General features: G+C 44.3%; 1 protein-coding gene across 1 annotated transcript in view; it reads right to left on the bottom strand.

The window, feature by feature from the left end:
* Positions 1–1,330: 1,330 nt before the first annotated feature.
* Positions 1,331–21,354, bottom strand: part of NSFL1C (NSFL1 cofactor) — a 41,126-nt gene continuing 21,102 nt past the window's right edge. Inside the window, exons 5-9 of the mRNA XM_040437771.1 lie at positions 21,183–21,275; positions 7,965–8,074; positions 6,531–6,668; positions 6,279–6,443; positions 1,331–1,708 (exon numbers count right to left, since the gene is read on the bottom strand). Coding sequence (XP_040293705.1) covers positions 1,546–1,708; positions 6,279–6,443; positions 6,531–6,668; positions 7,965–8,074; positions 21,183–21,275 — 669 coding nt within the window. The 3' untranslated portion in view covers positions 1,331–1,545. The remainder of the gene's footprint in view (positions 1,709–6,278; positions 6,444–6,530; positions 6,669–7,964; positions 8,075–21,182; positions 21,276–21,354) is intronic.

Here is a 21,354-nt window from a genome sequence, read left to right as displayed (position 1 = left end):
CCCTATAGCTCAATGGTGGCGAACCTATGGCACGGGAGCCAGAGGCGGCATTTAGAGCCCTCTCTGTGGGCACCCGCACCCTGGAAGAAGTCTATGGTGATCCAATATGCCTTAGACCTTTTCTGCCATACATCATGAATTGTAAAGTGCTGAGGAACATGGTGGCGCTATTTAAATAAAGATTATTATTCATGAGGGCTGAGGATCCATGATCTAAACCCGATTCAATAACTTATAATGCTTAGCTTAAATTAGTCCTCCGGGAATTATTTAAAATGGCCACCAGCAACCTGTCCTAAAATGTGAGGAGGACTGGTTGCTTGCAGAGCTGAAGAGGGGGTGATAAGTCGGGGGCCTCACTACGCTCTGGCAGTTGCTACATACTTGGTGAGTTTTTCCTGCCAGGCTGCTTAGCCATAATGGCATATCATAGGCAGGATGGCATCAGTACTATCGGTTGTAGAGCGGTGTACTGAGGCCACAAAGGGGTTGTGGCAGGATGAACGTTATCCTGTGGATAAGGGAATAACTAACTGATCGGTGGTGGTCCAACCGCTGGGAACCCACCAATCCAGAAAACAGGGATCCCAGACTTAGCATGCGTCCTGCCGCTCTATTTATTCTCTATGGGACTGCTGGAGATAGCCGAGTACAGCCATCTTGTCTGAGTGGTTGTTAATAGCATTTAGAGATGTTTTCCAGCAACCAGCATGGGCCATAGACACAACAGACTGGAGGGGACTCACTGACTTCTATGGGAGAGTTTTCCAGGCATACTCTGTGACCTTTGCAATGGTCATTGTACAGGGAGGGAGAGTAGATAAGCTGTGATCATCAACTACTGTGAATAGTGGCTCCAGAGTTATCAACACACAGCTGTTCACTATTATTGTAATCCTACCTGTGATAATGAGATGACTGCAAATCTGTACAGAACAGGAAATGTCATGCCCATCAGTGTGAAAATTGCAGGATTTGATTATTTTAAAATAGTGACACTGAAAATTATAACAAAAAAAAAAAAAAAAGGTATAACATCAAAAACGTGATTTACACAATAGGTAATTTTCGTTTGAGACAATCCCTTTAAGAGCTTGCTGCATACTATTTAAACACTGATCTCTATAATACTATGTATTGTATATGTAACTGTCTATTCGGAGGATTTATGTCGCAGAAAAACAGAGCTCAAACCCCTATAAAGAGATTTTAAGAAATTAATCAGCACAGGGTGTTGGGATAGATATCGCTACTTCTCTATGATCCTTACCTCAGGTATGTGGCTCAGGATTCAGGTCTGACATTAGGATGTAAATTATTAAGACAGAGGGGAAGTTTGTTGGTTTATTTCCTATTTATTTCACTTTTTAAGTCCAACGCTTATTACAAATCCTGCAAAATGTACGTCTAGAGAGGATATTAGAAGTCCACCCGAAGCATTGGGGAACCCAGGACTACAAGACAGAATGGCTCCATTTTACCAGCGGAGGTTAGAACAGCAAGTAAGAGTGGAACAGAATGCCGGGAAGGGGGGGGAACGTGATGTCATATTAATCGCTGCACAATGACGGCATTTAGAAGGTTTGCTTCCTTCAGGGTCAGGTTTTCATCTGTCAGCTCTTTGTTTGGAAAAGTTGTCATGAGCACAAAGCTGGTGGCAGCCATGGCTGGTCGGGCGCTCGCAATAAACATACGGATGTCACGGATCCTGTAGAGGAGACAGAAAATGTCAATGACACGCGAGTCAACAGTATGAGCTTCTTTTCATATAGGAAATGCATTTGTGGGCATGTGCGCCCTCCATTCACTTCTATGGAAGCACTGAAAATAGCCGATCAGCACACACTGCTATTTCCAGAAGTTCCACGGAAGTGAACGGAGTGGTGGGCACGCTTGCGCGGTCTGTTCTCCATTCATTTCTACATGACTTCTGAAAATAGGAAAGTGCGTTGCTCGGCTATTTTCGGCGCTCCTATAGAAGTGAATGGAGGGCGGCCGCACGTGCACGGTCCGCTCTTGTTCTCTTTAGAATGAAGCTCCCAGAGATGCATGGGACCCACACATAGCTGACATTGGTGGCATATCGTACCAATATGTCACCAATGTCCCAGATGTTCCTTTGAATATCTCATCTAGTTAGTTCTCAATTTGTGACCTTCCATTCAACTTCCTTACATCATGTTCCTGAAGCATACAGCACCTAGAACCTAGTCTTCAAATTCCTACTTACTTGCACAAGTATTTCATGCATCTTGCACAGGGTAACGGCTCAAGCACACGGCCTTAGATTTCGTACACATCCAATCCACGTTTTCGGATGCAGACCCATTCATGTTAACGGAGCCGCAAGACATGCAGACAGCACACCGGTGTGCTGTTCGCATCTGTAAGTCAGTTCCGCGGCCCCGCAGGAAAATAGAACATGTCCTATTAGTGTCCGTTCTGCGGACAAGGCTAGGACATTTTTGAAAGAAGAAAAAAAAAATGGCGGCAGGCTCTCGGCCGGTATCCGCGATTTGTTGTCTGCAGGAGCCCTTAATCTAACTTAAATCGCCACTCAGATAGCAAACCATGGTCCCCTTATTCTTGCTATTCATGAAGGTAACCACAGTTTTGTGGCATCACTAACTGTAAAGCCATGAAATGTAAAAGGAAGAGAGGGATATAGGGTGGCTCTTCCTCTGATTTGGGATAGCAAGGTGCACCAATCTGATGTCGCACTCAGATCACCCAAAAATTTATATCAAAGGAATAGATGGGCACTCTAATATCCGGAACACAAATTTAGTGTAATCACACCATTTATATTTATTGATACATATGATAATAATTCCAAGTACATAAAATCAAATAAATCTAAATCAGGAATATATATGGACAGCCTGATTTAATATATCCGATATCTATTAAAATAAACCAAATATCATAAATAAGATACAGGCCTGTAGATACACAATAAAATACTAATTGTATCAATTTGCTAGGATAGCTACTGAAAGTGCACAATAAGTTAGTGCGGGTTGAATGGAATAGCTGCTCAGGTTAGTTTAGCCAAATCCATCCAGTCCGCAAACAAATAGACGCTCCTGCTGCAATATTCTGGTAGGTAGTGACTGAGTATGTGAGATCAATATAAACCTCCTCCCTGTGAAGTAAAAAAGGAAGAAAAAAAGGGAAAAGAACAAAGTCCAAACGTGCTAGTAATAAAAAGATGCTGATGATACAAAGGTGCCGAAAATAGAAAAAATCACTGTTAGTCAATCCAAGTCCATCTGTGTTAAAATAGTTTTACAAACGTGCATGGGAATCCAATAGGGTAAATTATACTGTATTGCTGTGCTCAAAATAATATGCTGTTCAGTCACAATAATAGATCTTGTATTGCCCACGGTCTGCAGGGGCTCAATAGTATTGATAAGATAGTATTTCACTCGTAACCGCTTTCCTGGAAATATAACTTTTTGCTACAGTGTTGCGGTCCAGGTGATTTAAGTTCAACACTATAGGCTGACCGCAATTATCTAGCAGGAGACTTCCATACCGAGTATTTGGCAATATTCAGCACTATTTAAATGTCATACGGTGGAGTAGTACTCACGCTTGGTGGTGATGTCCAGTCCGTAGCGTGGATAAAAGGCAAGCTTACCTTTTAGGAACAGATTGCAAGACTGCTTTACTGCTGTGTACCGAGTCTGTGTAGTCCGTTTTGACTGTTGCACAGGTCCGGCTGCAGGTCAGAGGTCTGTCTCTGCTTGTGCCGTAGTAAATTCACAGTCTAATCCTTTGTTTGCAGTGGGCGGTTCTCATATTCTCTGCATCACCCATGCAGGTGGTTTGATTGCATCGGCTTCCTGGTGTTATCCGTAGGTTACCAGACTATGGCCAATAGATCTGGAACTCCTTTATTCCGTGAAAGCGCTTTCTCCAGATAACAGTACTGTTGTTATTCTAGTTTTGCCGGTTATTGCCAGAATCAAGTTTATCTTTCCACGCCAGACGCATTTCGAAGGTTATCCTACCTTCTTCCTCAGTGGCTTTGTAAGAACTGTCTGGCTGTCCGGCTTTTATTCCTATAACCCCCAAGAGGGCTCCATATTAACTCAGGGATGGATCTGGTGGATCTGGCATTGTTAAATGGGCTTCTCCTTGCATTGCGGTTTTATTGCGTTGCCTTTGCGGCCTCCCCCCCCCCATTTCACCACTCACATGACCTCAATATAACATCTGTGAACAATTAAAAATCTATACCTTTGGACATTGCAAAAGACCAATACACTATAACATCAATTTCTTATAGCGAATGACTCCCAATGAGGCCATGTATTTTATTCTCGATTCCATATATATCTGTTTCTAATAAAAAAAATCGCTTGGGGTTATGATCAGGCATTTATGGACTATGATGACAGTCTTCCCTATATCTCCATGGTATATATCACAATGGCTATTACGATAGCGAGATATGACACCATGACGACACATCCTTCTATATTTTATTCTTTATATTTTATATTTCGCATGGTTTTAACACTTTTAATAAATGCTATATACAAGGAATAGGATTTGATATGGCCCATTTATATTTTTACTTTTATATTTATATATGTTAAAATGGTCTATCATCCTTTTAATATTTATCTGACGTAATAGTACACAGTGTGAGAACGCAAACAGCTCTCTCGAAAATAGTCTATAGAAAGCATTATTTGTAGGCTAACTCTTGGGGGTTATAGGAATAAAAGCCAGACAGCCAGACAGTTCTTACAAAGCCACTGAGGAAGAAGGTAGGATAACCTTCGAAATGCGTCTCGCGTGGAAAGATAAGAAACTTAATTCTGGCAATAACCGGCAAAACTAGAACAACAACAGTACTGTTATCTGGAGAAAGCGCTTTCACGGAATAAAGGAGTTCCAGATCTATTGGCCATAGTCTGGTAACCTACGGATAACACCAGGAAGCCGATGCAATCAAACCACCTGCATGGGCGATGCGGAGAATATGAGAAACGCCCACTGCAAACAGAGGATTAGACCGTGAATTTACTACGGCACAAGCAGAGACAGACCTCTTACCTGCAGCCGGACCTGTGCAACAGTCAAAACGGACTACACAGACTCGGTACACAGCAGTAAAGCAGTCTTGCAATCTGTTCCTAAAAGGTAAGCTTGCCTTTTATCCACGCTACGAACTGGACATCACCACCAAGCGTGAGTACTACTCCACCGTATGACATTTAAATAGTGCTGAATATTGCCAAATACTCGGTATGGAAGTCTCCTGCTAGATAATTGCGGTCAGCCTATAGTGTTGAACTTAAATCACCTGGACCGCAACACTGTAGCAAAAAGTTATATTTCCAGGAAAGCGGTTACGAGTGAAATACTATCTTGTTACCAATACTATTGAGCCTCTGCAGACCGTGGGCAATACAAGATCTATTATTGTGACTGAACAGCATATTATTTTGAGCACAGCAATACAGTATAATTTACCCTATTGGATTCCCATGCACGTTTGTAAAACTATTTTAACAAAGATGGACTTGGATTGACTAACAGTGATTTTTTTCTATTTTCGGCACCTTTGTATCATCAGCACCTTTTTATTACTAGCACGTTTGGACTTTGTTCTTTTCCCTTTTTTTCTTCCTTTTTTACTTCACAGGGAGGAGGTTTATATTGATCTCACATACTCAGTCACTACCTACCAGAATATTGCAGCAGGAGCGTCTATTTGATTGCGGACTGGATGGATTTGGCTAAACTAACCTGAGCAGCTACTCCAGTCAACCCGCACTAACTTATTGTGCACTTTCAGTAGCTATCCCAGCAAATTGATACAATTAGTATTTTATTGTGTATCTACAGGCCTGTATCTTATTTATGATATTTGGTTTATTTTAATAGATATCGGATATATTAATCAGGCTGTCCATATATATTCCTGATTTGGATTGATTTTATTTTATGTACTTGGAATTATTATCATATGTATCAATAAATATAAATAGTGTGATTACACTAAATTTGTGTTCCGGATATTAGAGTGCCCATCTATTCCTTTGATATGAAATGTAAAAGCTATGGACACCTTCGGGGCAATTTTTTTATGACTGCATTTTACAAATAAAAATTGGGAAAATGAGCCCAAAAAGAGGAAAATGCAATAAAAAAAATAATACTGTCCCGAAGGTGCCCATAGCCTTTAATCAAGGCAAATCCCCTCTGAACAGCAGGTAATGATCTGCTGTGGATATATATAATAATAGAACTCGTACCTATGACTGTGATTGAACTTTTGAACAAGTCTCCCCCCATCTGACAGTCGAATCTGGATGTTAGTAATGGGATCAGAGTCGTTGATAATCACTGATGAGCTGGCTCTGGCCTCATTCTCAGCCTGCTGTGACGGGGACGCTGCACTGAGGACATTGGGGGTCGTACTGGCAGGAACAAAAGTGGAGCAAAAGTAAGTGAACTGTTAAGGTCTTAATACCAGGGGCATCAATATAAGAGGAGACACCACTAACCTGCCCAGTTTTTGCCCTTCTCCTGCGAAGGCTTTGAAGGAAGTTCTAGCTTTCGCAAAGTCTTCATCACGGTGGTCTTCCATATCTAAGTTCACCTGTCCGCCCTGAGCAAGTCTGCGAAGCTCACCTGGAATCTCACTATTTTTGCAAAGTGTGGAGAAACGGGTTTATTAATAATAAATATAGTGTCTTTGTTAAATGAACCTCCTCGTCACTCACTCCTAGGGTAAAGTAGCTGCTTCAGCCTTCATACAGCTGTCATGGGTAGTAAAGACACTCATCCTCTATTCACTGCTGGGGTGTTCCCCCCATTTAAAAGGCACCTGTCAGCAGATTTGACCTATAAAACTGACTGACCTGTTGCATATGCACTTGGCAGCTGGAGGAATCTGTGTTGGTCCCATGTTCATATGTGCTCGCATTGCTGAGAAAATTAAATTTTAATATATTCCCATGAGCCTCTAGGAGCAATGGGGGCGTTGCTGTTACACCTAGAGGCCCTGCTCTCTCTGCAACTGCTGCACCCTCGTTACTTTTATTGACAGGGCCAGGCAGTAAAAACATCATAATGCCTGGATCTGTTAATCAAAGTGGAGAGGGTGTGGCAGTTACAGAGAGCTGAGCCTCTAGGAGTAATGGCAACTCCTCCATTGCTTCTAGAGGCTCATTTGCAAATATGAAAACATAGTTTTTCTTAGCAATGCGGGCACATATGAACATGGGACCACCACAGATTTCTTCAGGAGCGAAGCGCTCATGTAACAGGTCAGTCAGTTTCATAGGTACAAATCTGCTGCCAGATGCCCTTTAAATGGAGCGTTGGTCGTGCATGTCTGCTGCCACTCCATTCAAATTTATGGGACTGCTGAAGATAGCCGTGTACAGTGCTCTGGCAATCCTATATAGCTGAATGGAACACATGACACCCATTTCTGTGTTCAATAGGGATCCCAGTGGTTGGACCACCACACATTAGACACTTATCCCCTATCCTGTGGATAGCAGATAAGCATGGTTCCTAGGAAAACCCCTTTAATAACACATTATGATATCAGTTAATAGGCCTAGCTGAGCCCTTTCACCTAATTAAGTGGGCCAAGAAGGTTTACATGGCGGTATGGACTCATTTGGCTAGGCTAAACTAAATAAACATAAAAAAAACTAAAATTAACCCCAAATATTTCTGGCTCTACTAGTACAAAGGGGGACCCCTGTATAGTAAGCTCTTTCCATAATGCCCATAAACAGTAACGAAAAGAGGTGCATATTGAAAGTGTTCACCTCCACACCGAAGCCAATGCTGCAAGCTGCCATTAGAATTCCTTTAGGGGAAGGGGGCCCATAGATGGGAATCCTGGGGATAGCCGAATCAGATGTGAAAACCTTTTTAAAAGGACCCCAACTCACTATAAAAGACTACCCCTAACCTCTCACCCTCTGCGTATTGCTTCCAAGAATTGCGCATTGCTGGGGTCCTGATAGCTACGCATTTCACCATCGTCCAGACTGAATCCGTTTTTCCAGAGCTTTAGAACCACGTGGACCTGCAGCAGAGGAACCAAATATAAGTATCCAGAAAAAAACGGTAATTACACTTAATTATATTTCCTGGAAGTCTCCATCACGGCACCCATGAGCTTAGCCACGCCCTATCAGGGACAGGAAAAACAAGTAGAGAGATTACATTAACCCTCCCTACCTAACTCCTCAGTGTTTTTCCTGTCCCTGTTCGGGAGAAGACATGTGGAGAGGGCAGGCGGTAATCGCCTGTGAAACTTATCTATTGTGGGGGCAGCAGTTCAGGAAGGCAAAGCCCGTAGCTCCCTACCTTCCTGGCCGGAGAATGACTGCTGTTGGGGCCGATACACGAGGTGTAAAACCCAACACTTGCTCTCTACAGATTGTGACTAGTAGCGCTGGAAGAAGGGCATCCGGCGTCATTTTGGATGTGGGCACTTCCGATGCAAGCGATGCAGCCTTCCGGCGGGCCGCAGGTGAGTAAGTTCTGGACGCAGGAGGACGAGATTTTTATTAGGCGGGCTAGTAATGAGGCCAGAATTAAGAACGATTGCCCTCACTTTGACCTTACTCGTCCTGCCGGAAGTGACGAGGATAGAGTCACTTCCGGTTTCAGCGTACCGGCGTCCCACATGGCCTGACGTTATATAATGGCAGTGGCTGCTGTGGATAGTAGCCGCAGAGGTTGCAGATCCTCTCTCTGGGGTAAGCATGGATCGCAGCTCAGCTAATACAGGGCCAGCATCTCTTCAGACTGAGTAACCAGGATCTGGAGCCCATTTATTTCATTGCTTATATGCTGGTTCTTATCACAGAATCAAAAAGAACTCCTTCAGAAAAGTATAAAAAAGAAAATATATATATTTTTTAATATTAACTCCATATTCAAATAGATAATATATCTCCCCTTCTACTGCCTTCAATATACTTAATGTATATATACACATTATATATGTCAACATTTTTTCTTTTTTTGGGTGGGAAAATCCAGGGTGCCATCGTGGAGACTTCCAGGAAATACAATTACCGGTAAGTGTAATTACTGTTTCCCCTAGTCGCCTCCATGACGGCACCCATGAGATATAACCAAGATGAAAATATTAGGGAGGCACCGCTCCCTGGAGGACTTTACGTCCAAAAGCCAGATCTTTTGCGGAAAAAACATCTACCTTGACGAGTAAAGGTGTGAGCAGATTTCCAGGTAGCAGCCTTACAAATGCTTTCTAGAGAAGCTGAGGCTGTTTTAGCCCATGAGTCTGATATGCTTCTGGTTGAATGGGCTTTAATACCTACAGGAGAAGGCTTACCCAAAACTCTGTAAGCCTCCGCTATAGTTTATCTAATACATCTAGAAAAAGGACTTGCTGTCGCCTTTTTACCCTTGTTAGGACCTGAAAATTGAAGAAAAAAAGATTTCTATATTTCCTCCATGATTCTGTTTTTTTTGGAGATAAAGAAGGACAGATCTTCTGACGTCTAACTTATGAAATTTTTCCTCTCTCTCATTACTGGGTTTATCACAAAAAAAGGGAATAATTTTGTCCTGGGGTCTATGAAAAGATGACACTACCTTTGGGAGAAAGGAGGGTTCTAATTTTAAAATAAGACTGTCTTCAAAGGATTGAAAATATGGGAAAACAGTAGAAAGTGCCTGTAACTCACATACCCTTCTGGCAGAAGTAATGGCCACCTAAAATAGTTTTCAAAGTCAAAAATCTTAACAAAATTTAATCAATGGGCTCAAAGGGAAGCCCTATTAAAGCATTTCGGACCAGATTTAGATTCAAGTTATGGATGGTAGGACGCAAACGTTCTGCGGCTAAGAGAAACCTAGAAATGAACTTGTCTTCAGATAATCCGCAATCATAGAAGACACTCAACGCTGCAGCCTGAACTTTAAAGGGGTTCTCCGGCCTAACCCTAAATTTGGGGCATAATTCTAACCTGTGGAGGGAAAAATGTTGGTCTGGTACTTAAAGAGAACCTTTCATCGGTCCAAACATTGTGAACTAAATGTCATGATCTATACAGCGGCGCTCAGGAATCTCACTGCACTTATTATCCCTGGGCGCCGCTCCGTTCTCCTGCTACGTCCTCCGGTATGTTCGGTCTCTTGGTTATAGTAGGAGGAGACTGCCCTTGTTCTCCTGGGCGTCTCCTTCTCTCAGGCTGTAGCGCTGGCCAATCGCAGTGCAGAGCTCACAACCTGGGAGGTTTTTTTCTCCCAGGCTGTGAGCTCTGCGCTGCGATTGGTCAGCGGTACAGCCTGGGAGAAGGAGACGCCCAAGAGAACAAGGGCAGTCTCATCCTACTATAACCAAGTGACCGAACATACCGGAGGGCATAGCAGCAGAATGGAGCGGCGCCCAGGGATAATAGTAAGTGCAGTGAGCTGTACAGATCATGACACTTAGTTCACAATGTTTGGACCGATGAAAGGTCCTCTTTAACTTCCACAGCGCACCCCTTTCCAAGATTCGTCTCCCGGTCACGTGACTGCTCCTGTTGGGCTTTCTGGTGAGTCTCCATCTTCTTCTCTTCCCTTCTTGAGCAGGAGACGGATCGTCATGAATGACGTCACTGCCTCCTGCAAAAGAAAGCTCCGGCCGGCCGGCTTCACTCACCGCGCATGCGCACTAGCTGAATGCTAGTGCGCATGTGCGGGATTGACGGACGCTCTCTGCAGTGTACAGGCTTCTATGTGAAGCTTGTACTGACTCCTACACCGCACGATGTAAGAGCTGTGCAGGAGTGACAGCATAGCGATCAGCCACTGTGGGCACTGACTGGCACTGTGCATGGCACATTGGGGCAATGAGGATGGCACATGGGGTACTTTGGATGGCAATGGGAGTACTATTGACAGCACTGGATGTCACTGGGGAACTGTGGATGGCACACTGGATGGCACATTGGGGCACACTGGATGTCACTCGGAGCATTGTGGATGGCGCGGGGGGCCCCCGTGGAGGCCACTGTTCGTGGGGGGCCCCCGTGGAGGCCACTGTTCGTGATGGGGCTCAGGCACACAACTGTATCCGTTTTGCGGTCTGCAGTTGAGGATCCACTAAATAAGGATACTGTCAGTGTGCGATTCACATTTTTTTTGCAGTGCCATTGAGTTACATGGGTTTTCGATCTGCATTTTGAGGACCAGAATAGGACAAGTTCTATCTGTCACACAACTGACATACGGATGTGCAAAGCACAGGGACTTCATCAGTGTATTTTCCATATCCGTATGTCAGTTCCAGAAAAGATAGAATATGTCCTATCCTGGTCCTCAAATCCATAGAGCTCAATGGGACTGCAAAAAATGTGGTTCGCAAAATGGATACGGTTGTGTGCATAAGGGTTTAGATACACAGCTCAGCAGTCAGGAACATACAAGATAGGATTAGATACACAGCTCAGCAGGCAGGATCATACAAGATGGGATTAGATACACACTTCAGCAGGCAGTATCGCACACAACAGGCTGTGTATCAGGCACATACCTGATAGGAGACAGAGTGAGAAGTACGGTAGATTCTTGTCTGGGTGTATGCTGCAGGCAGAGCAGGGGGTGGGGTGGGGGGCGTGTTCAGCCTGTGACTCATCTCTGTGCACTGCAGCCAGGCTTGTGTATCAATAAAGTTATGTATTCGGGGGCGTGGCCTGAGAGCGCATGGAGTAGGTCGCACCGCTCACAGCTCCTGCCGATATCCTGACTGTTTGTGTGGTAGCAACTCCTGATTTGCAGTTTTTTCCTTGCCTGGTGGGTGAGAGGTGACCGGAGAGTGCGGCGATATCTTTATGAGCTCCGATATGCCGAGGAAGTCCAGTAAGGGGCCGCGATCCGACAGGCCAGAGGTGAGCCGACATGGTGCCGAGGAAGATGAGGGGCCGGCCTTACAGCCGAAGTTGAGCCAGAGCGCGGCCGCAAAGCTGAGCAAGTTTGCTCGCACAGACAGCGATGTGGGAGACTGGGCTGAGGACAAGGAGACGGACATACATATCTCCTCTGAACAGGAGGATGGATCCATAGAGGGGGAGGCCCTGGATGCGGTGAATTGGCCGCCATTAACTCCTGCACGGCCGACTAAAAGCGCGGTAGGCCCTAAAGCTGGGACCAGTGAAGAGCCTACTTTAAAAGATATCATGGCCGCTGTGGCCAGTTGTAATAGCACGCTGAAAGTGCTTACAGTGCAAGTTGGCAGCCTGAGGTCGGATGTGTCTATAATTAGGCACGACCTACACAAAATATCTGAACGCACCTCTGAATTGGAGAAGAGGGTGTCCACCATAGAAGACGATATTCAGCCTTTGCAAATGGCGGCAAAAACAACTGCTAAGGACATTGCTGCTTTATATGCCAAAACAGATGATTTGGAGAACAGGTCCAGAAGGAATAACCTGCGGATTGTGGGAATGCCAGAGAAGACGGAGGGGGATAATGCCACAGAGTTTGTGGAAAAATGGCTACACCAGTTATTTCATGAGAAAGGTCTATCTTCCCTGTATGCGGCGGAGCGGGCGCACAGAGTCCCCATGCGGCCGCTTCCGCCAGGCAGACCTCCCCGTCCTATACTGGCGAAGATCCTGCATTTTAAAGACCGGGACACTATCCTGTGGCAATCAAGGGACAATGAGGAGATGGTCATAAATGGGGCTAAAGTATCCATATTTCCGGATTATTCCAACGAAGTGCAGCGGAGAAGCAGATTTATGGAAGTAAAGAAAAGGCTGAGAGGTCTACAAGTCCAGTACGCTATGCTGTTTCCTGCTAAACTGCGTGTGGTGGCATTGGGATCCACCAGATTTTTTGAAGATCCGGAGGAGGCGGCGCAGTGGCTGGACGTCCACGAGCGTCAATTGAGAAGTGGGGCCCTTGAAGGAGGCAGATATATGTTTCTTATGTTCACTTTATATATGCATTTGCACTCTAGGGTTGCTTTAAATGTTGCACCAGTTAAGAAGTGTATTATGTAATGCTACCACAAGATAGAGCCTGTGGAGGGAGTTGGTAGATTAGGGAGGAAAATGTTTTTCTCAGATGTGGGGAGGATTCTCTACCTGAAGAAATGTGTTATAACCTGTTATGATTGTTATACGTTGGGGGGCAAGGAGCTCTCGGATGGCCCCGTTTTAATGTGTGGGGATAATACCAAAGGGATAGTGATCCCTAGTTACAGCAATTTGATTGTGAGAGGGAGGGGGGGGGGGGGGGGGGGGGTGGGTGGGTGGGCAGTTGGGGGGGAAGGGCTAAGGTCTTCAACTATGAGCAGAGGAAGTCTGAGTGGGTTGTGAGACTCAAGCATGGTCTGAAGTTTTACCATGTCACAGGTGATTAGAGTTATAAGTTGGAATGTGAGAGGGATGGCAGACGCACGGAAGAGACAGTGTGTTTTTCAATACTTAGGGCGGTTTCAGCCGGCTATATGTTGCCTTCAGGAAACGCATCTGACTGGAGATAATTTACACTGGATGAGTAAAAACTGGGTGATTCATGCGCTACATTCAACTCATTCCTCTCACTCTAGAGGTGTAAGTATGATTGTGCATAATAGCATTAGGTATGAACATATGCAGGAATGTGCTGATGGTAGATATGTGTGTGTTGTGTGTAAGGTGGATGGAATACAGGTGGTGCTTGTGTCTGTGTACGTGCCCCCACCATTTGCTTCCCCATTAATAAGAGAGATTATGGACTTTGTGGCGGACTTCCCTGGGTTGCCGTGGCTACTGGTGGGGGACTTCAATTGCGCACTGAATGACTCCCTAGACAGATGTCGGGTGGAAGGAGCAGGTGGTTTACCGGGGAGCAGGGCTCTCAGGAATATTATGTGTGAAATAGGTGTGCATGATGTATGGAGATTGCGTAACCCGGATAAGCGGGAATACTCGTGTAGATCAGCCACACATCACTCGTTATCACGTATTGATATGGCCCTTGTCAATGATGCTATGCTACCACTGGTAAAAGATGTTGTCTATCATCCTCGGTCGTTGTCTGACCACTCTCTGGTGCAGATTGACTTGTGCCTGGGGGTGCTCAGACAGGGACCTAGGCTGTGGAAGTGCAATTCACACTGGCTGAATGTGTTGGGCGATTTGTCTGGGATCTCTCTGGAGATTAAGGAATTTTTTGCTATCAATACAGGGACGGCATCGATAACGGGGGTCTGGGACGCCATGAAAGCATTCCTGAGGGGAGTCTTGATGAAAGAAATTAGCAAGCACAAATCTAGATCTAGGGAGGCGGATGTTAAGGCGCATGTCCTAGTGGCGGAGGCTGAGAGAGAGTTTGGTAGATTCCCCACCCTGATTAATAGTGAGGCACTGGCGGTAGCTCAGGAGCAGCTGAGGTGTCATTTACTGCAGGCCGCAGAGAGAAAGAGGAGCTTTTATCGTCAGAGATCCTTTGAAGAGGGTGAGAAGGTGGGTCATTTGTTGTCGGTGGTTTCTCAGGCCCAGAGAGGCTCCTCATGTATTCAGGAACTGAAAAATAACTTGGGGGACAGTAGTCAGGACACAAAAGGAATATTAGATATTCTAAAAAGTTTTTATGTATCTCTATATGCTTCCACTGGTTCTAGCTCTGAAGAGGCGCTGAATGATTTTCTGGGGGAAGCACAGTTAACGGTGCTGTCAGAGGAGGATAGAGAAAAGCTAGAGGAGCCGATTACACTTGAGGAACTGGAAGCCGCACTTGGGGATATGGCGAACGGTAAGGCGCCTGGAGCCGACGGACTCCCAGTAGAGGTATATAAAAAGCTGCAGGGGATATTACTTCCTAAACTACTTAAGGTGCTTGAGCACTCATTGGAGGCAGGTTCGCTACCACATTCGATGCAGGAAGCTATAATTGTGGTTATACCTAAACCTGGGAAGGATCCTAAAATTCCGGATTCCTATAGACCAATTTCGCTTCTCACGGCTGATGTTAAGCTCCTGGCGAAGGTGTTGGCGAACAGGCTGTCCAAGGTGATCCTGACTATTGTGCACCCGGACCAGACGGGGTTTATGCCTGGGAAATCGACAGCTATTAATCTTCGTAGGTTATATACTAGTCTGAGTATTCCGGCAGATAATTGTGAAGATAGGGCCTTGCTTGCTCTTGACGCCGCCAAGGCGTTTGATAGTGTGGAGTGGAGTTACTTGTGGGGGGTCTTGAGAACCATGGGCTTTGGAGCGCAGTTCATTCAGTGGGTAAAGGTCCTATATTCTAGTCTCAAGGCGATAATCAGAGCTAATGGTGGGTTGTCAGACCGTTTCGCCCTGGCCAGGGGCACCAGACAGGGATGCCCATTGTCGCCCTTATTGTTTGCTCTTGCAATTGAGCCGCTCGCGGCACACATTCGTTTATCAACAAATATAAAGGGGTTTAAATACGGTGGGCTGCACAACAAAGTGGCTATGTACGCAGATGACACTCTGCTTTTTATGGGTGATACTGGGGCGTCCCTGGATGCGGCCATGGCATTGATTGACAGATTTGGTGGCTTTTCTGGGCTTCGGATAAATTGGCAAAAATCCTCTTTGATGCCAATTGATGGGCAGGCCCTGTCAGGTAGACAAGCAGATAGTCTGGTTCCCTGGGTGGATAAATTTAAATACTTGGGACTGTATATAACACCTAGACTGTCAGATTTTGAGGACCTTAATTTGTCCCCGTTGCTGACTAATTTCAGGATAAAGGTGAGGTCATGGTGTAGGCTCTTTCTCTCTGTGGTAGGTAGAGTGAACCTTTTGAAAATGGTTATGATGCCTCAGCTGCTCTATGTATTGAACAATGCTCCCGTATGGATCCCCCTAGATAGATTTAAGAAAATTCATTCTATATTCAGGGATCTCATTTGGAAATATGGTCAGGCTAGGATTAAATTGGAAACATTGCAATACGCCAAGTCTGAAGGTGGCCTGGCTGTTCCTAATGCATGGATTTACTTTTTGGCTTCCCAGTGTCAGCATTTCAAGGGATGAATTAGCTTCCAAGTGCCGGACATGACTGGGCAGATATTACAGCATTGGTTGGGCAGTCGGGACCTCATGGGTATTCTAGAAGGGTCAGGTATGCATGCTGGAAGGGGAAAACTCCCTCTTATCGAACTCATGAAAAAGATTTGGGCAAGGGTGAAGCAACTGAGAGGTGTAGGTGGAATTAGCGAACTTTCCCCTATTAGAAATAATCACCTATTCCCTGAATTTTTTACCATGTCTGGACTTAGAAGTTGGGAAACTCATGGAGTGATGAGAATTGGCCAACTAATTGAGGGCAAGATTTGTAAATCATTTCAGAACCTGCAGCAGGAATTCAATATCCCTAGGGAATGGTTTTACAAATATCTTCAGGTGAGGCATGCTCTTGAGGTCACGTTACGGAAAGGATGTGTGATAGCCCAAATGGAGGTGGTTCATAAGCTTGTTCTTCTGACAGGGGGGGGGGGGGGGGAAGAGAGGGCTGATATCACAGGTATACGCTCTTCTACTTGATAAATTCTTAGAGGGGTTTCCGCTCTCAAGAATGAAGAAATGGGAGGCTGACTTGGGGGATATGGCTAAGGATAAATGGGAGGAGATACTGGAAAGGGTCCCCAAGGTGTCCTTGAGTGAACAGGGTAAACTGTCCCAACTATTTATCATACATAGAGTATACAAAACACCGGTGTTCCTTAAAAAAGTTGGAGTAAGATCTGATGACAAGTGTCCGAAATGTATGGAAGAAGGTGCGGATTTGCTACATATGCTGTGGTCTTGTCCAGTAATTGGGAACTATTGGAATGACGTAAGGAATATGATTAATAGTAAAATGATGTTGAAAATTCAAAATGACCCTAAGGTGTGCGTATTGGGTTATGTGTCTGAGATTGGAGGGACTGAATCTGTCAAGGTGGCAGTGGGAAGGTTGCTGTATGTGGCCAGAAAGCTGGTGGCTATGAGATGGATCCAGGGGAGTCCGCCTACACTGGGTGAGTTTGAGAGGAAGGTGCATGATATGCTGGTATTGGAAAAAGGGGTGTATGTGAAGAGAGGGTGTCCTCAGAAGTTTGACAAATTGTGGAGTGAATGGTTATCTCATACTCATGTAGTTATTTAGGCTCTGATTGGTTCAAGACTAGTTTACAGGGCGGGGTGGGTGTAGGGAAGGGCGGGGGGGGGGCGGGAGGGGTTCTGGGAGGGTCTAGACATTTATTACTCTTGGTCTCTATATTTGTTTCTGGGTGTGTATAAGTTACATGCTGTTGCATGATTTATAAATGTGTTGGTATTGATATGATACTGCTGTACACTGATTCCACATCGTGGATAAAGTAAGAAAAGACAATGTATTGTTTTCTGTAAAATTTGTCTTTATTGGCTTAATAAAAACGATTTGATTTAAAAAAAAAAAAAAAAAGTTATGTATTCAACAAAAGAAGAAGGGGAGAAAGTAAGCAGATCTGCCAGGATAAATCTAATGTTTTCCAGGGAGGAAAAAGGTCAGACATGAAAAACAGGTATTGGGGCATATGTATGGAAGGTGAGGGGTGTTAGGAGCATAGAAAAAGAAGTTTGATTTTGGGACCGGACAACCTCTTTAAGAGTACTAGGTTTAAGCCCAAGATCCAGTCCTTCCTGAAAAAATTCTAGAATTGGAGGGACACTAAGAAAAGAAAAAGCAATATTATTGCTCCTGCACCAAGAAAAAATTTTTTCCCAAACTTTACCATAACAGTTTTTAGGGGTAACCTTTCTACTCTGCAGTAATATGTCTACAACTCTGGATGAAAATAGAATTTTCAGATTCGCCCCCGCAAAGGTTTTGTCTCACGTCTTTTTCTCCAGGTCTAAATTTTAAAAAAAATCTGCAAAAAGGGTAAAAGAACTACGGGAGTTAGGAGCCATAGAGTCAGTTCCAGAGATAGACATTACTCTCGTCTATTTCTAGTCAAACAACCCAATGGTTTCCACAGAACAATTATAAACCTCAAACCTCTGAACGAATCCATTATATACAGGAAATTCAAGATGGATTCTATAAAAACGGCAATTCCTCATATCTCCAAGAATGCGAGAATGGTCACAATAGACCTAAAGGACGCTTATTTTCATATCCCGATACATACGGACCATCAGAAATTTCTCAGATTTGCTATCCCAGAAAAAGGAGGTATAAGACACTACCAGTTTACTTGTCTTCTCTTCGGAATATCTTCCGCCCCCAGACTGTTTACAAAATTCATGGCGGAGGTGGTGGCTTATCTCAGATTGAAGGGGGTACTAGTTTTGGCCTATTTGGACGATCTGTTTATCGTAGAATCCCAGAACCAAAACTTTCAAAGTCAACTAGATTTCGTTCTAACAACCTTAGAAAATCTAGGTTAGATCATAAATTGGAAAAAAATCAGACCTTTCTATCACCAAAAAGAAAAAATTCCTCCGAATGATTCTAGATTCAGGGAAACAAAAAAAAATTTCTTCCTCAGGAGAAGGTAGAAAATTTAATCCAGATGCTCAAATACTTCAGAAGTCGGAAAAGAGTATCTACAAGAGAAGCCATAAAAATATTGGGACATATGACATCCTGTATCCCGGCGGTCCCATGGGTACAACATCATTCCAGAACGCTTCAGGATCAGATTTTGAAAGTATGGAACGGAAACCAGTTATATCTGGATTATATGTTCAGTCTTTCTATAAAAGTGAAGAGATCCCTCAATAGGTGGCAGATGAAAAGCAACCTCTTATCAGGCATAGAGTGTATACAGGAACCCTCTCTATTAATAACAACGGATGCAAGCAGCAGAGGTTGGGCAGCACACGTGGGTCAGATATCTTTTCAAGGAGTTTGGAGTAAAAGTATGAAGGAAGCATCATCAAACTAGAGAGAATTGGCAGCTGTATGGGAAGCAATAAAAGCGTCAGGGAAAATAATATCCGGATCCCTCTTGAAAATCTATTCGGACAACATGACTACAGTTGCGCTTCTCCGACATCAGGGAAGTACGAGGGGGCAACAACTGAAGAGATTATCAGGAGTGATTCTTCGGTGGGAAGAAGAAAGTTTATTATCTCTGACAGAGGTGCACCTCAGGGGTCAAGAAAATGTTTGGGCAGACTTTCTAAGCAGAAATCGGATCCTAGCGGGGGAATGGACCCTTGTGAATCAGGCATTTGATTTAATTGTAAAAACCTGGGGGTACCCATCCATAGATCTCTTCGCAAGGAGAAACAACTGAAAGCTAAAGAGATTATGTTTTCTGCATCCAGAAGACATTCCAGCTCATTTGATGTGTTTTCCATTAAGTGGACTCCGAATCTCTGTTATGCCTATCCTCCGATAAACATACTGTCCAAGGTGCTTCAAAAGATAGAGAGAAAATGCCACGGTTATACTGTTTGCTCCATTCTGGCCCAGAAGAGCGTGGTTCTCGCTCATAGCTGAAATTATCTCTCTTCCCCCTCTCCAGCTTTCACATATTCCCAATCTGGTTATGCAGGGTCCAGTTCCACATCCAAGACTAAAACATCTAGATCTAAGAGCCTGGATGTTGAACAAGTCAGCCTAGAAAATAAAGGTTTTTGTATCCGTTTGGTAGAACCTGAATAACCCAACTGTAGTTGGTGACTAGCCGCTATTGATATAAAAAATAAAATATATATAATAATAAAAAATAAAAAAAATCGGCTAGCCTTCCTCCCACTCTTCTGGCGTCATTTAGAGGCTGAGGGGAGCTGTTTGGAGTCAAAAAGTAAAGGTCTATTTTTTCCTCCCTTCCTATAACTCCACCTTCCAGTTTTACCTTTGTCCGACCGGTTTTGGTTCTGAAAATTACTCCTTTTATAGGGTCTATCATTGCGAAATTTATACTCTTCAGGGAAACCTTTTTTCTTATCAGACGCTTTTTCTAATATTTTATCCAGATCGGGCCCGAAAAAATAATTTCCATGGAAGGTGCTAAAAACCCTGCAGCAATTTTGAGAATTGGGATAGAAGATAGGATTTGATCTCTAGTTTTTTTCTTTTATGTGAAATTCTAATTGATCTAACCAGATACAGAATGCTCTAGCGAGACAGGTTGCGGACACATTTAGACGGAACAAGGAAGTTCCATTTACCATGTTTTCTTGATCAACCCTTCTGCTTTATCCATAGGCTCTTTAAGATAACGATGCAGATAATCCAGACATAGCGGATTGTATTTTCTCCTTAACCATAGATCTTATATCATTCATCAAATCTGTGATGTACAAGAAGGACATACAGGTTTTTTATATGCTAGATCTTGCTTTTTGTTGCAAATAGCACATTTAGCAGTCATACATTTTTGTTTTAAACAAGCTTTCTTTTCTCCTTAGGAAATGACAAGATATAAGCTGTAATAAGAACCAGCATATAAGCAATAAAAATAAATGGGCTCCAGAACCTGGTTACTCAGTCTGAAGAGATGCTGGCCCTGTATTAGCTGGGCTGCGATCCATGCTTACCCTAGAGAGAGGATCTGAAACCTCCACAGCTACTATCCACAGCAGCCACTGCCATTATATAAGGGCAGGCCATGTGGGACGCTGAAAACCGGAAGCGACGCTATCCTCGTCACTTCCAGAGGGACGCAGGACGAGTAAGGGCAAAGTGAGGGCGATCTTTCTTAATTCTGGCCTCATTACTAGCCCGCCTAATGAAAATCTCATCCTCCTGCATCCGGAACTTACTCACCTGCAGACCGCATCGCTCGCACCGGAAGTGCCCACATCCAAAATGACGCCGGACGCCCTTCTTCCAGCGCTACTGGTCACAATTTGTAGAGAGCAAGTGTTGGGTTTTACACCTCGTGTATCGGCCCCAACAGCAGTCATTCTCCGGCCAGGAAGGTAGGGAGCTACGGGCTTTGCCTTCCTGAACTGCTGCCCCCACAATAGATAAGTTTCACAGGCGATTACCGCCTGCCCTCTCCACATGTCTTCTCCCGAACAGGGACAGGAAAAACACTGAGGAGTTAGGTAGGGAGGGTCAATGTAATCTCTCTACGTGTTTTTCCTGTCCCTGATAGGGCGGGGCTAAGCTCATGGGTGCCGTCGTGGAGATGACTAGGGGAAATTACCAATCTAAGTAGCAGTGCAGCTTCAACAAATTTCTAACTATTCAGACAGATGATATTATCAGATACTTACATCCTGTCCTTGATGGTGTTTGCGAGCACCAGCTACATAGGCAGATTCCTCCTCTGGAGCTGCCCCAAGCCTGTACCCACCACCTGCAAAAGGCTGAAAAGACATAGATAAAATCATTTATATCTGGATTTCCAATATCACAAAGGAGTTCTTCCTTAGCTCTCACTACAGT

Source organism: Bufo bufo, chromosome 6, assembly GCF_905171765.1.
Source record: "Bufo bufo chromosome 6, aBufBuf1.1, whole genome shotgun sequence".
Lineage (NCBI taxonomy): Eukaryota > Metazoa > Chordata > Amphibia > Anura > Bufonidae > Bufo > Bufo bufo.
The sequence above is the reverse complement of the archived record's forward strand: the minus strand, read 5'-3'. Positions and strand labels throughout refer to the sequence as shown.